This window comes from Magallana gigas, chromosome 1 (genome assembly GCF_963853765.1).
Source record: "Magallana gigas chromosome 1, xbMagGiga1.1, whole genome shotgun sequence".
Classification (NCBI taxonomy): domain Eukaryota; kingdom Metazoa; phylum Mollusca; class Bivalvia; order Ostreida; family Ostreidae; genus Magallana; species Magallana gigas.
Window position 1 is genome coordinate 29,425 of NC_088853.1, and position 15,762 is coordinate 45,186.

Genomic DNA, 15,762 nt, shown 5'->3' on the forward strand with positions numbered 1-15,762 from the left:
TATGTAGAGCTTGCAATAAGGAACATCTGAACCTAGATTGATACATCAGAAAAAATGAGAAAATTACATAAGACATACAACTATAGCATAATAGGACGCACATAAAATACTCTACGTATGACATTATAACAATTATCAAAGCTATCCATCTTGTGTTCTACAGTGAGAACAAAAACAATACCGTACATAATATTCAATTTTTTTTTGTTTACACAACATTAGTACCGTCTGAGTCAAGTTCGCTGTTCCAAAAGGTAGTATGAACAACATTGGTGTCTAAGGAACTGTCTCGCTCTTTGTATTCATACTGGATTGTGGTGGATTTTTGGTTGAGCTGCGTTTGCATGCGCAGCTGAGCGGTGTTATCCAGTAAATGAACGGGTTACTGGCATAGTTTACAAGAAATGCAACGATGCCGATATTGAGAATGACGTCATAGTATTCCATCGGCCAGATATTGTTATCAAACGATTCAAAAATAGATACCACGTCAAAGATAAGGTAAGGGATCTGTGACAGAATGAACGTAATGACAATGATGTAGACGATCTTGGTCATGTGCGGGAACTGTTTGGTGCTCTTTGTATGTCTGCCCTCAACGGTAGACAGTTTCTTTAACTTGTATACTTTAGAGCAATGGAAAAATATCAAAGTAATGAACGAGATCCCAATGATGGGGACCGTTATAAACCCGTAATATGTCGGAATCAAGATGAAATCTGGGCATTGAGAGAGGTCCGTCATGATGATGGCGTACGCCAGGTTGACGATGGCCACAATGACGAAAGTTATAACCGCCCGGATGACCACGGTTTTCGGTGTATGTTTATCCATATAAACAAACGGATTGGTGACCAACACATACCTCTCGTAGGCCAAATACATGATGTTCCAACAGGAGCTCAGATAGGGAGTGTTATTCAAGACAAAAATGATCACACATAATTCCGCCGAAAAAACTCCTTTCTTCATGAAGTAGAACTCGTTAGGGAAGTAGATAAACTCCCGTATGGTGAATACGACCAGACACATGATGTCTGTGATCGCTAGGACCAGGATAGACATATGGGATGTCTTCTTGTACAGCTTTCCTCTAATCAGCGACACGATTACGGCCAAATTACCCAGAATTCCTATCACTGCAATGCAGATTGCAGAGATGGATACAGGGCATAGATACGGGAACCCGTCTGAACACGGCCAGGTATAATCAGACGCGAAATACCCGTACTCGGATTCATAGTCGTAGGCATAGAGGTGGTCGCCTGTTCCGTTCTCAGAGGAGTTGGCCATCTCTGCAATCAGTAGCAATTGCTTGACATTAAACTACAGCCGTAAGGATGACAATCAGTAAATATATACTCTTCTGAGTGTGAGCTGGGCGTGTTATTCGCGGAGGCAATTTCGAGTTTACAGGTAGTTGTCAAGGATTCTAAAGCATGTTCCGGTATTTTCTTCATTGAAAGTATGTGCAAACATGTACACATAGTATAAACGATGTGATCGAAACGTTACAGAACAAAACGAAAAAGAAAATATTCAAAGAATTAATCTTTATTTTATTAAAAAAAATCATCAAGAATATTTTAACTCATTTCTTTTAATCAGACCTTATATACCTGTACATGTTTCACTTTATACATGGATGTTATTATCATGGTAATTCTAAACCATACGTTTTGGTGGTTGGTATATTATACCTGGGGCCAGTAAATTTTTTTTCAGTGTTATAATATGCATTATAATCTAACTGCTAATTTGTAATAATTTCAGCTCTACGAAGGAATATGTTGATAATATGTAGAAAATGCATATCAATAAGCGATTGTTTTTAATGATTACATTGAAAAGTTTGTTTTGTATAATTGTTTGGAAAATGTATTGAAATTGAAATTAAGATTGCTCCGTTAATGCGAAATTAAAAAACAACAACAAATTTTAAGACGAAACAGAACTGTTAAAAAATTATCGGTAACAGATAGCTGGTTGTTCAGAATTAGATTTTATAGTATTCTTGCGATTTTGAAAAACAAAATGAATATGAACGTTGAAAGCATTATTGTCATTATAACATTGATGGATTATTAACTAAAACTTTGAACTTTAATAGTCAATTTCTTTTAAATTGGGCCATTGATGACTGGCCAAATAAAAAGCTAGTTGTTTGTTTGCTGATTTCTATAAAATAGAGCGGAGAACACTGATCGTGTCAAAAGCAATTTTATATCATAACATGGGCTTTTAGATGCTTTTTTTTTAAAATCATTCGATACATAAACATATAAATGAGAGATTGATTTTTTTTTATTGAAATGCAATCGAAACTAATTTCGCTAAAGAGTAATCTATTTGTGAACGTGTACCTTTCGTAGTGAAAAGTCTGCATCCGATATGAGATAACATTTATCAAATAAGTGTTGTAAATACCATATACGGGTGTAAATGATTTGTTCTGGGAACCTGGGTGTACAGACTATCTGTGTTAAAAGCTATACGTTTCATTTGACGTTGAAAAGAGAGTTAATATAATATTTCACATCGACGACTTCACCGTCAATCTATCACACTTGGTTCTATTAATCATAATCAACAAGCAACTGACGCTGGTTTAATTTATTAGCAATCTGAGAAATAATAATTTTCACTTATAAGTGGTAAAAGTAAGCATTAATTCAGAGATGATTAACGCCCATTTAATTAATTACGATTCCTCGTTCTGATTGATTGCTGCCACCTGGGTGTATTGGATCCCTTTTTATTATAGACGCTCAGTCGGCTGATCAGAAAATGTTATACGCTGAATAATTGCTGATTAAGTACCAGTCCATATTAAATTCAGACAAAAGGTGATACATGTAGGTTCTCAGATTATGATGATATTTCACCTACTGGTTTTTTATGGTCCAAATATAGTGTATGTAAAATAAAAATTAAATTCATGAAACGTTACTATGGAAATCAGTTAAAGATAGTTCCCTTAGCAACGGAGCTGAATTTGCTCTATGGTTTTGGTATACTATCACCATTTCAGATGTTAAAATTTAATCTTTAAGAATCAATTTGATTAAACAAAATCTGATATCTTAAAGACATTATATTATATACTATAATCATCACCAAAATAGATTAAAAAGATAAAGGAATTTATTTCTACCGATCCTCAAAAGATAGGTCATTTTTAAATTTTGCTGAATCAGCGTTTTAAGCAGTTTTTAGTCAGTTTTAATTTAGTAAAGCAAAAAAAGTCAGATAAATATGCATGGTAAGCATATTCAAAATGAATATATAGGAGATGAAATAATTATATCTACTTTTATTTCCATGGGCTCTTTCTTTTATATGCCCGTTGCTAGGCAACAAAAAATGGTTGTTTTTATACTGAAAATACAAACAAGTCCCTCTAAGAACACAATTTTAAGAAGTGTTACTGCATAAATCAGATAAATGTTATGAAACGATTTTTTTTTCCACCAATTATAATATTTGTAGGAAACAAGGTTGTGTTGTGTCCTTGACCCAAGGTCATGTGGACAAGTTCAAGGTCACTTAAATAAAAAGTGTCTGATCCATATATTTCTTTTGGAGTAACATGATGATTAGGAATTTCTATATCACACAAAAACTGTTGATGGCCCGAGATGTGACAAGACCTTGACTCAAGGTCATTTAGATAAGTTCAAGGTCACTTGAAGAAAAAGTGCATTATTTGTGTCCAGTGAATAGAAACTGGGGGAGTTTTCACTTCATACAATTTGTCAAAGATTGCAAAAGATCTGAATGTGTGTCATCATCTTGACCCAGGGTCATTTAGGCAAGTTCAAGGTCATTTGTTTTAAATTATGCATAATATTTTCTTAGGGAAATGTATCAATACTATGTCACAATACCTCTAATATCATGATATAATAGAATCGCGAAAATGTGAATTTTGCTAAATTGCCCTTTTTTCATTTTCTTTAACTACCAGTGGTTTGTCAGACCATTTACTGTCTGTTTTTTGACATTTGAACAATTTGTTTAACTTAGCACACCTGAGTAGACCAATAGGTAATTGATGTGCAGGTGATGGTAAGAATGTGATATCTGTTCAATACCTTACATTTGGGCGCTTTCAATCATGAGCCAAATATTAAAATTTTGAACACATCGATCACTAAATCATGCAGAGCAATTGTCTTACAAGATTTTCTGTTCATTTTTATATATTTCTTGAAATAATTTGCAATTAATGAGAAACACTTATCTAATCCATAAGGCACAGTATTTTTTTTAATAACCTATGTACATTTTTTGTTTGACATGAATTTAATTATATTATTATACCTGTGATTGAGCTATTTAATCCTATTAAAGAAAATATGAAAAACAAATTAAATTGAGCTTCCATATTTAATTGTTCTTCAGGAGAATTTCAGCAAGTAGGAACTATGAGGATGATATTCATATGAAAATACATGGTGTTCAACATATCAGCATGGTTTTTGGTCAAAGTATCAATTATGTATTAATTTTACATGTACATTGTATTTAAATTACTACCCAGTGGTGTATTGCTCAACCGATGCAATTATTATCAGACAATAATTGTACTTATTATCGTACATAATATCTGAAGAGACTGTTCATGTAGATTATTCGTTAAAAATGGAGTTTTGCTCACCCCTCATCCCATTACACACAATCTTGTACATCAATTCAATTGAAATGATACCATGTTATCATAAAACAAGAATGAATTAACAGGGCTGGACGGTTTAGGTCATTGTAAGATAGTATTCACTGGTATTCTTAAAGGGCAGAGCTCTTTATAAAGATATAAAAAAAAAACTGACGTTCACCAGCTGAAATTTAATGATTTTCTTTAGCTTAGCACGTCATATCTAAAAATTAAAGGTTACTAAGAGCTGATGAGTAATGTGTTAACCACCCAGCTTTCTTTTAAAATCTACAGATATTGTCACAATAAAAACACTTTGCATAAGTTATATACATGTATGTATCAAACAATTTCAGTCCTTGTCACAAAATGAGTAATGTTTCTATCTCAGTCAATTATGTCCATCCTACTGAAATTCTGCAGCTGTTTCGGCCTTAGCAATGTTCAAAAGAACTGCATCCAAATCATCATCACTGATATCTGTGGAGGATGTTTTTTTCAATGCAGAAAGTCTTGAAAAAAAAGATGAGATTTGACCAACAGCCAGATATTGGTTTGCACTGAATCTTTTTTCTCCATTTTCATTTTTAGCAACTCTCATGTTTTTAGCGACAACTGATGGATGTACCTTTGCTCCACTACTTTCTCCTTGCAAGAATATATCACTAAGATATGATTTCAAGTCATCTGAGAATCTAGCACTTTTTCTCTCTTTTTTCAAAGCCCAACCCATATCAGACTGCACACACACTTGCTCAGTGACCCCTTCTCCGGTTTTAGAATATTTCAGAGTATCTTCTGATAGTGTACAACATGCATCCATCCATCTCATTTTTATATCATCATAAGATGACCTTGCTTGGAGCTGGTAAGTGTGATTGCCAATTAAGCAATGGTTTTGCATGTCGCTGTATCTTGTGAAGATCTGGGTACATCCTGCTTCAGGACAATTAAAAGCATGATCATCTGAAGAATCAACAACATCATTGCTCTCTTTGGGGTTTTGAATGTGCCCAACTGATCCAGATTTCAAAACAAAATCAGATATAATTTCAAATTCTGCCAGGTCCTATAATTAAAACATGCAGTGGTTAGTCATGTATTTGAAAGATTTCCTTAATGTTTGAATTGCATTAATTAAAACTGTAAGAGTAGTTGAACTGGTTTGACTTCTAAAGCTAAACATTTCAGTGTACTGTAATAAAACAGTCTGTGTGCTTAGTGCTGCACATACATTGTTACACTTACATTGTTTTCATGTTCAATAGGCAACTGCTTGCCTATGCCAATATTGAAGGCCCTCCAAGTTGTTAGATGCTTTGGTTCAAACTTGACATTTGAAATCTTGGTTATGCCCTTTATTGGGCACTTAGCTGTAGAAGGAGGAAATCCCTGGAGCTTAACATGTGCTGCTTGACATCCAGTTGTTCCTTCATACAGGTCTATGGCAGACTTCATGTTGGCTGCTGTAAGGATGTTATATCCTGATGCGACAACTTTGCTAAACTTCCCTCTCATGTGGGCTATTTTAGCATCACAATAGGACTTCCCACTTTGGGCCTCACTGTAATCGTAGCGGTCTATGAACACTCCTGAAATGAATTATATATATAAATAAATATATATATATAGTATTCATGGTAAAGAACGTAAACTTTTGACTGCATGATGGCTTGCTTCAATAAAGGTCTCTCTCTCTCTCTCTCTCTCTCTCTCTCTCTCTCTCTCTCTCTCTCTCTCTCTCTCTTTCTGCCTGTCTTACTCATAAAATTAATTCATCTACAAAGCATTTACTATACTTAATCCATTTGCTGTGTCAGTTATTAGGTTACCAATGCATATATATTTTTAATATATGACTTGGAGGATAAATAAAAATTATTTACCAGTGCGCCTACTGATGCCTGGTATGGCAAGCCATAGATTGCCGCAATGGTAGCACCCGGCATTATCACTCCGAATAAATGCCCTTGTTGTACTGGGAAGTTGCAGTTTCACATGATGAAGTGTGTCTTCCAAAAGACAGGCAACCGCTAACCAGTCTTGACGCACTCCATCCAACATGTGAGCGAATGTTCTATGCTAAAAAACAAAAAAAACTTAACATGAGTTTGTAATGCATTAAAAGATTAAGTAGACCTAAAATTCTTTATATAACAATGTGTATTTTTATGCTGCATGCATGATTTCATAATGCATCACTACACTGTAAGTCATTTTATATTGATTTGCAAATGTACATTGTACATGACTTTTATTCAGATTGAACTGATTGTGTGTGCATGCTTATTAACCCATTGGCAAGGCTGCTTGGAAAGTAAAAATACAACTTATTGTCAAACAATATCATTTAATCCATCAAAAATTATGAGAGATCCTATAGCCATAGAATTACCACATTAAATTGTTCTCACTAATCTCACCTTTAAATTTGAGTTTTCATCCTTGTAAATGCACACAGACACGTGCCAATTTATGCCCTTCTGGCCATACCAGTCGCTCTGTTTTTCTCTAAATGTAATTGGTAAGAATTTCATGGCCCAGTCCATAATAATAAGAATATCACCAGGCTGGAGATCTTTCAGTGTGTGTGTCCTAGCAGTATCCTGATTGATAGTTCTAATTATGTGGCTTTTCCATTGAAGAATCTTTGTTACCGCTGCATCAATATCCATAAACAATTCTTCTCTGGTGTTGGGGGAAAGATCTGTCAAATTAATCATTATTTTAAAATCAAACTTAATCGAAAAAAAATCAATATTTTTAGTATACACTCAGTGCCATGTTTCACTTTCAAATCTTATCAAATTGATAAGAATTATTCATTAATAGCAAATTACCTGCGAGATTGCTCAGGATTTCCTTCAAATTTAAAACTGCTTTTGGAAGTAATTGGCAGCGGTCGCAACCAACATTATGTTGGTGGTCAGTACATGCTTGCTGGAACTGAATGTCAAGCGGATCACTTAGAGCATGGTTAATGCAATGATCACTACAGTGGTCAGTCTGCATTGAAAGAGAAAAAATAATTGATTTAATTAAATTACCTCAGTAAAGCAAGTCCATTATGAATAACAACAAGAGGCCCATGGGCCACATCGCTCACCTGAGGAACAATAGGTATGATAAAGTCAGCTACATGGAGTCATAAAACAAACAATCTGGACAATGTACAATAATACATGTAGATCCTGTATAAATAAAATCCATTTTCGCCCTTGGAACTCGGATAGCCCTGATTGCTGCCAATATTTACAAGAGCAGACTTTAATCACCGCTCCTGCACATATATAGGGACTCAAAGTTATGCAGGCAGGGATGACCGCACACCTACGCAACTCAACAGGTACCAACGTTTACGCAAGCAGGGATGACCGCACACTTGCACCAACAGCTCAACCTAACGCAAGCAGGGAGTGCCGCACACTTGCGCTAGAAAGGCCTGAACACCAGCATGGATGACCATACATTAGTGCTCCGCCGCTACCACCACCAATACAAGCAGACTGCACACTTGTATTAATGCGATACAGGGCAGGAATGACCGCACACTTTGTATCGAAGGTTAGAAAACACGTAGATTAGATAGAACAAGGATGTTCACACACTCAATCTATCCATGCCTGTTCAAGTTTAACCCCAAACAGTCGCTCATCGAAATGCAATAGACACTGTCCCTATATATGTGCCAACCTAAAATAATTCATAGTATCTAAAAATTGGAAATCAAAAATAAACAAAATAATCTGGCCTTACCCAAAACTTCTTATGCAGAACAACTTATATACATTGAATATTTATTATTGTATAAAAATATTCATCACAATAATTGGTTAACAGTGGATGCATTAATTAAAATAATCAAGAATCAATAAATCAAGGGCAATAACTCAATACAGTAATACAAAAAGATTCTAATGAAAAAATAGCTGCCTGCTTCAATTCTATAGTCATATCAAATGTTGAGTATTGCAGTTCTCAAAAAGATCCTTTACAATTGTTTATATATGGGATATTTAGCTACATCAAACTCTGAACCTTCTTGTGAGGCCGAAGAATTGTCCTGGAGCCAAAGTTTTAACAATGATAAAGAATCATCTTGCTGATTAGTTTCTGAGAAGAAGATTTTCAAAGATTTACTCTATATATTTCTATGTAAAATTTTAACACCCCCCCCAATGTGGCCTCACCCTACCCCCAGGGATCATGATTTTCACAACTTTGAATCTACACTACCTGAGGATGCTTCCACACAAGTTTCAGCTTTCCTGGCTGTTTAGTTTCTGAGCAGATGATTTTTAAAGATTTACTCTATATATTCCTATGTAAAACTTCGACCCCCCCATTGTGGCCCCACCCTACCCCGGGGGTCATGAATTTCACAACTTTGAATTTACACTACCTGAGGATGCTTCCACACAAGTTTCAGCTTTCCTGGCTGATTAGTTTCTGAGAAGAAGATTTTCAAAGATTTACTCTATATATTTCTATGTAAAATTTTAACACCCCCCCCCCCAATGTGGCCTCACCCTACCCCCAGGGATCATGATTTTCACAACTTTGAATCTACACTACCTGAGGATGCTTCCACACAAGTTTCAGCTTTCCTGGCTGTTTAGTTTCTGAGCAGATGATTTTTAAAGATTTACTCTATATATTCCTATGTAAAACTTCGACCCCTCCATTGTGGCCCCACCCTACCCCCGGGGGTCATGAATTTCACAACTTTGAATCAACATTACCTGAGGATGCTTCCACACAAGTTTCAGCTTTCCTGGCTGTTTAGTTTCTGAGAAGAAGATTTTTAAAGATTTACTCTATATATACCTATGTAAAACTTCGACCCCCCATTGTGGCCCCACCCTACCCCCGGGGGTCATGAATTTCACAACTTTGAATTTACACTACCTGAGGATGCTTCCACACAAGTTTCAGCTTTCCTGGCTTTCTGGTTCTTGAGAAGAAGATTTTTCATTAATTTCTAATTATCTCCCCTTGAAAACGGGTATGGCCCTTAATTTTCACAACTTTGAATCCCCTTTGCCTAAGGATGATTTGTGCCAAGTTTGGTTGAAATTGGCCTAGTAGTTCTTGAGAAGATGTTGAAAATGTGAAAAGTTTACGGACGGATGGACGGACAGACGGACAGACAGACGACAGACAAAATGTGATCAGAATAGCTCACTTGAGCTTTCAGCTCAGGTGAGCTAAAAATGGATCAAATCTGATATTATATTTTATTTAAAAAAGTCCCATTTAAACTTGCCACTTAATTTTACATTGATAAAGTGTAACAGTCATATTGAATATGACAGCAATAAAACATTTATTTTAATACATTGCAATTAAATACCTGTTTCAAATGCATTTTAAAATCTGTTTTCATATAAATTCTACTGGATGCCAAGGATTCTTTGCATTCCTTCAGTTCCATTAGCAATAATCCATCTGTTATGTACTTTTCCACATCTACAATACAGTACATAATGAAGTCATAATACATGTTGTAATGTAATTATATTACCGATAATCACCGTAAGAGTAGAAGATATGAATGTCTTTACTGTTTGAAACACGCTTTTGGTTATGAGAATTTGGTACAGATACATGTGCATTAATTTAGCATTCCCTTGATTGGTGACATTTCCATCACATACCGTAAGTGTAAAAAGTCAATATCAAAGAACTATGGTATAAATTCTACAGGGAGCTGAGGAGAATTTAGCAATTTAATCTATATACACGTATTGTCTTTCATGAAAAATAAACTTTACAAACCTGCAACTACTGATAGAAGCACATCATATGAGCTCTCTCCATCTGCTGTTATATTGTCCAGACCCTTCAGATTTGTGCGCCTTGAAGCAGGACAAACTTGAAGAATATGGAACAATGTAGACCTAGACAGAGGAATAAACTCTGTCTCCTCACAATATGCCAGATAGAGTTTGATCAAAGTTGAGTGCCAGACTGTTCTGACCACCTCTGGAATGGACACAATGCTGCTATCCTCTAGTCTCATCTCTTTAGTACCAACAGAGGAAACCTGTTTAATATAAGTTATATATACTAGTTAGGTCTTGCACTTTTTTGCTCTGCTACACATGTAATATCAATATTTAATTACACAATTTAAAGTATTATGAGTTCATGCATAAATGAAATTGCAAAAATTACAATTGCACATGTTTTATTGTTTAATTACTGTAAACCAATTATTATCCCCATCATTTTTTTTTGGGGGGGGGGGGAAATGACCTCTTTAATCCCCGCAAACAAGTAGTCACATTTTTTTCACAGGCATGTTTGGCCGGTAACTGTATTCTAATAAGTATATATTAATAAAAGTTTAAACTTGTTTAAATGGTAACATACCACTTTATGCAATCATTGGAACTCAGGAATATTTATCACACAAGGATATAATACTTGGTTTATAGTACATTTATTTGATCATCGTTCATGATCTGAATTATTATAATTGAAATAAATGTTATAATTATATTTTCATATTTTATTGAATAGCACTTAAGGAGTTCAATTAAAATGAATATATTAATTAATCATTTTGCCAATGGTTTTGGTTAGAGAGAATCATGGTTATTTTTGCAGACACAGAAAGCTGCCATACACAAAGTGAAATCATGAGTGAAACCTTAATTTGCATAAACTGATACAGATTTATCATTACATTGAGGTACATAATTGCAAAGAACTGCATGATACATACAAAACAATTAATAGATACCTGATGAAATGCTGGATTGAAGATAAAATCCAGTGCATGGTCCAATTTCATGAGATCAATTTTCTTATGAAATACTGGTTTCTGTTTAGGAACCTCAGCACCTGTAATAAATGGATTAAATGTAATTAACAAAGCTAATTCTCAACATGTTTTTACTCACAAGTTATTTGGGCACAAAATGAAGCAATCAAATTAAGGAATTAAAAAATCTAGAAATATTTATCATTATTCTAGCTAATAATGAATTACACTTATAATGTTCTTAAAGCACACATTGGCATGAATATAACACACACATTCAATACATGTGCAAGTCATAAAGTGATGAAAGTGAATTACTATACCTTCAGAATGTTCAACAGCATGTTTCCTTGCCTCATTTATAGCATGCATGGTGACTGAGGGAATGATCTGCTGAAGCTGTTTTTTTGTATGAGAGCAAGCAATCATGGACAACAGTCGTTTCTTAACAGCCTTGTCTGTGCTTTCACAGTACAGTTTAACAACAAGTTGATCAAGTTTGCTAGAGCTTGTTTCTTGCTGCTGCTCTGGCTCGTGAATGAGCTTTAACAATTCATTTCCCTGTCCTGGAGCTATACCTAAAATAAAAAAAAAACTGTAAATATGGAGCACAAATATAATATATGAGAGACAAAGAGAAACAGTGAGACAAATATCGAGTCATTGTAAAATATAGATATACATGTACTACTACTAGTATGGATTTTATATATAAATGAATAAAAATTTTGAGAGAAAGAAAAAGAGACAAAGAAAGACAGATCTAAAGTCACCATAAGATAGAGAGATACTACTACTATTTCAGAGAGAGGTAAAGAGAGAGAGAGAGAGAGAGAGAGAGAGAGAGAGAGAGAGATAATCTTGATTCACAGAGAGATAGGATATTATATGAATCAGTTAAAATAAATATGAGAAAGAGAATCTTGATTCACAGAGAGATAGGATATTATATAAATCAGTTCAAAGTTAAAATATATGAGAGAGAGAGAGAGATAGAGAGAGAAAGAGAGTCTGAGCCAATAAGAGAAAGACAAACAGTCTGAGTCAGTGAGAGAGAGAGAGATAGTCCTATTAGAGTCTGCGGGAGAGAGAGATAGAGAGAGAGAGGGGGAGAGAGAGAGTCTTAATAGAGCATTATATAACTAACTGTGTTACAAAAAAGAAATAAAACATACTCTCAAGAACTAAATTGACTGCTTCTGTGGCTTTTCTCTTAAGCAATCTTGTAGTGGAGGGCTTAAGGCTGTCCAGCCTCTGATGTACTTTGAATTTAAGTGGGCTCATCTTCCCATGTCCAAGCAAAGTTACAGCCTTATTGAAAATATCTAGAGTGTTGTTATTTTCTTCACTCCAAGATGAGGATTGTGATGATGGTTGAGAACCAAGAAACTGTCAAAATTAAGAAAATCAGTTTTACAACCAAAAATCTATAACTAGATCTATATTTTTACTACAACTACTGAATAAGTGTAATTTAGTCAACATTGTTAACAAATTTTAAACAGTTACATACATATATATTAACTTGATTTAAACTAACATCCATTTACCTGGTAGGTTTTATCATAAATATGTTGTTAGTACATGTCAAGTGAATATTGCCCAATAAAAATTAAACAAGTAATTTATGTAGTACATTTTATTCATAAAATAAATTATCAGTATTTTGATAGTAAAAGTTAATTAAATGATGAGTTGATTTTGCAATGCTTTATAAGTACACCACGACCAAAGTTGTAATCAGTTCAAGTATAGTCATCACAGATACTTACACCCACTGAATCTTCATCAGAAAATATCTCCAGGTGATCATCATTTTTCCAAATTTTATCTTTTTCTTCCTGTATAAAAATAAAACTTTCAATTAAAATGCACAATTATTTTATCAATCAGGTTCTAATTAAAATCATGAAATACATAATCAAAAATAAGGAAAGCTGATTATCTTTATATGCATATTCTTGATTGTCATTGATTTAACCAAATTACACATACAGTGATATAGGATAAAATAAATCATCATTGATGATTTTAAAATAAAAATATCCATGTGTACCATATCTACATTAACTTCCTTAGTGTCCTCAATCTTTATTGGTGTCAATACATCTGGATGTGTACACTTTGGTGGTAACTGTAAAATATAATAATTAACAACTACATGGAGACTTAATGTATCCAAACCAATTTAATCTTATTTAACCACATTCAAACTATAAATGAAATAATTGCATATATATATATATATATATATATATATATATATATATATATATATATATATATCCATTCCTCTTATATTACTGTGTCAACTTTTCATATCTTACTTCATTCTCAATCTTGTTCGAATTTTCCATCTCCTTGTACAATTCAAATCTACATCTCCGACAAATGCCTGGACAGTAAAAGAAGACTTTGAAGTTAATTTAATGGCAAGATTTGCTTATTAAATTAAAGGTTAAAAAATTTAAAAAGATATAAGTAAATATATTGAGAGCATATTACAGCATTTTCTGAAATAACAACAATATTTACATAACACTATACATCTGTAATTAATCTTAACACAATCTGCACAAATTAATCTTGAAAGCCCTTCATTTAATTTAGTGAAAACAATTTTTAAAATTAATATTTTATCTTGAACAGTGTTGAGAGTTTAAAAAAATAGACCCCCTGGGGGATTTGATCCTGGTAATATTAAAAGACCATCACTTTTTTTTAAAAAATTGAGAGTGAATTATCCTGAAACTAACCTGATCCAACAGGCACTAACTCTCCTTTGTGCTCAAGGATGAATCTAGACATTTGTGGTGTCACTGGCCGTTCCATCTTTCCATTGTGAGAATGGTCTGGATATGAACACTTCACACTGTGTCTTTTCCATTTTACACCGAGTTTTGCACGATGATTAGGGCATATATTAAAATTATTCAGAACAGGCGAAAATAATCCAATTCTGAGCAGAAGTAAATGTCCCTCAGATGGAATGCTGTCCTGTCCAAGTTTTAAAGACCTAAGATGCCCGCTTACATCTTTTGCACAGTCAGAAATTTGAACAAATTCCCTTTCAGATGGGAAAAACGCTGATAATCCGCATGTGATGTTCGAAAATGCAGAAAAACTGCATTTGTTTTTAAATGCATAATTTGGATGACAGTCGTCTGCCATTTTTAATGAACGGAATCTTGTTTCTAATTCAGAAGAGTTCCACAAAGGGAGATAATCTTAAGGATTAAACTCCTATTGTTTAGACAGTTGTAAAAATCTTTTTGTAATAGAGCCCACGGAATTTTAATATGAAATCGATAGTTTATCATTTAAATGAATATATTACACACATATCTTGTTAGCATGTATCTGGTCTTTGTAAAAAATTAAACCCAAAGCTACTATGTATGCTATAGAAATAATAGGCATTGCAGAAAAAAGTCAGCATACTTTAAAATGCTCTCTTTACTAAACCACTTAAGCAAATTCCTTGAAATTTTAAACATATCATTTTTTAATAAAGTCCAACCCAAATTACACTGTAAAAGTTTATTTCATGATATACCATGTATCACATTTTTTAAAGTTTGTCTGGTTTTTATATGGACTGGTACTTAATTTGTCGTGTGTTTCAATGTTTGAAATACAATAGACAGAATCTACCCCAACTTTGTGTCGATGTCTGCTTGTAAAAGAACCTGACAGAATATAACACTACACACATCTTGTGTGTCATGTGCCATCAGTTACTAGCGTGTGTGTTTGTTGTCTTCCTTATTATTATTATTATAAATGACACTAATTTGTAAATATAAAATTTACATCTGTCATGTAATGGGGGAGTACTGAATGTGTGTTTAAGCTTGTTTGGATGTACAGGATCTGTCTATTCTTCCTTTTTTAAGAACTGATTTTAGTTTCTGACTTTTACGTTTGACACAATGGACAAAACTCTATATGTAGGTCTTGCAGTTATGTATTTCAATGCTAATGCACTTAAGTTTTTTTTTAAATTATTTTCTTTTTTCGTCGTTTTTTGTTTTTGTTTCCGGTTTTTTTTTGCTTGTTTTGTTTTATTTGATCGTTCTGATTTTTAAAGGGGGGGGGGGGGTCCTGACTAAGGCACCTGCCTCAAGTTTTAGGTAAATTATTCACGCGGGTAGGTTAAGGAAATTTCTAATTTTATGATCGTCGAACTCATGATCCTTTTTAAAACTGTTTATATTCATGAAAACAGCGCTAATTATTAATATCAGGTAAATGTGCTGACCAAGATATTATATTTCTACATTGGAATCCAGTCGATCTTTTAAGCTATCGTGACAATTAAAAATAAATCACTTTC

At 33.8% G+C, this 15,762-nt stretch overlaps 2 protein-coding genes and 1 long non-coding RNA gene across 3 annotated transcripts; all 3 read right to left on the reverse strand.

Moving 5' to 3' along the window:
- Nucleotides 1-276: 276 nt before the first annotated feature.
- On the reverse strand, nucleotides 277-1,293 carry LOC105331391 (kappa-type opioid receptor-like). The gene has a single exon (XM_011433536.3). The coding sequence runs from the start codon at nucleotides 1,291-1,293 to the stop codon at nucleotides 277-279; it is 1,017 nt and encodes a 338-aa protein (XP_011431838.3).
- A 2,953-nt stretch (nucleotides 1,294-4,246) lies between these two features.
- LOC117686210 (uncharacterized) lies at nucleotides 4,247-12,823 on the reverse strand. The gene is made up of 10 exons (XM_066080615.1): nucleotides 12,602-12,823; nucleotides 11,750-12,004; nucleotides 11,406-11,506; nucleotides 10,436-10,703; nucleotides 10,011-10,126; nucleotides 7,498-7,663; nucleotides 7,081-7,364; nucleotides 6,544-6,739; nucleotides 5,906-6,249; nucleotides 4,247-5,726 (listed from the first exon to the last, which is right to left on the reverse strand). Exons 1-10 carry the CDS (start codon nucleotides 12,708-12,710, stop codon nucleotides 5,064-5,066), a joined length of 2,502 nt encoding a protein of 833 aa, XP_065936687.1. The 5' UTR covers nucleotides 12,711-12,823; the 3' UTR covers nucleotides 4,247-5,063.
- Nucleotides 12,824-13,470: 647 nt separating this feature from the next.
- Nucleotides 13,471-15,034, reverse strand: LOC117688364 (uncharacterized). The gene is made up of 3 exons (XR_010712482.1): nucleotides 14,183-15,034; nucleotides 13,754-13,821; nucleotides 13,471-13,560 (listed from the first exon to the last, which is right to left on the reverse strand). It is a non-coding gene; the product is annotated as an uncharacterized lncRNA (long non-coding RNA).
- Between the last annotated feature and the right edge of the window lie 728 nt (nucleotides 15,035-15,762).

Bases quoted from the DNA above. Each gene is read 5' to 3' on its own strand.
- LOC105331391 (XM_011433536.3), bottom strand. From the start codon at position 1,293: ATGGCCAACTCCTCTGAGAACGGAACAGGCGACCACCTCTATGCCTAC.
- LOC117686210 (XM_066080615.1), bottom strand. From the start codon at position 12,710: ATGAGCCCACTTAAATTCAAAGTACATCAGAGGCTGGACAGCCTTAAG. The intron at 12,005-12,601 runs GTATGTTTTATT...TTTTTATTTTAG, and splicing joins AGTCAATTTAGTTCTTGAGA to GTATAGCTCCAGGACAGGGA. The intron at 7,365-7,497 runs GTAATTTGCTAT...TTAATTTGACAG, and splicing joins AATCCTGAGCAATCTCGCAG to ATCTTTCCCCCAACACCAGA.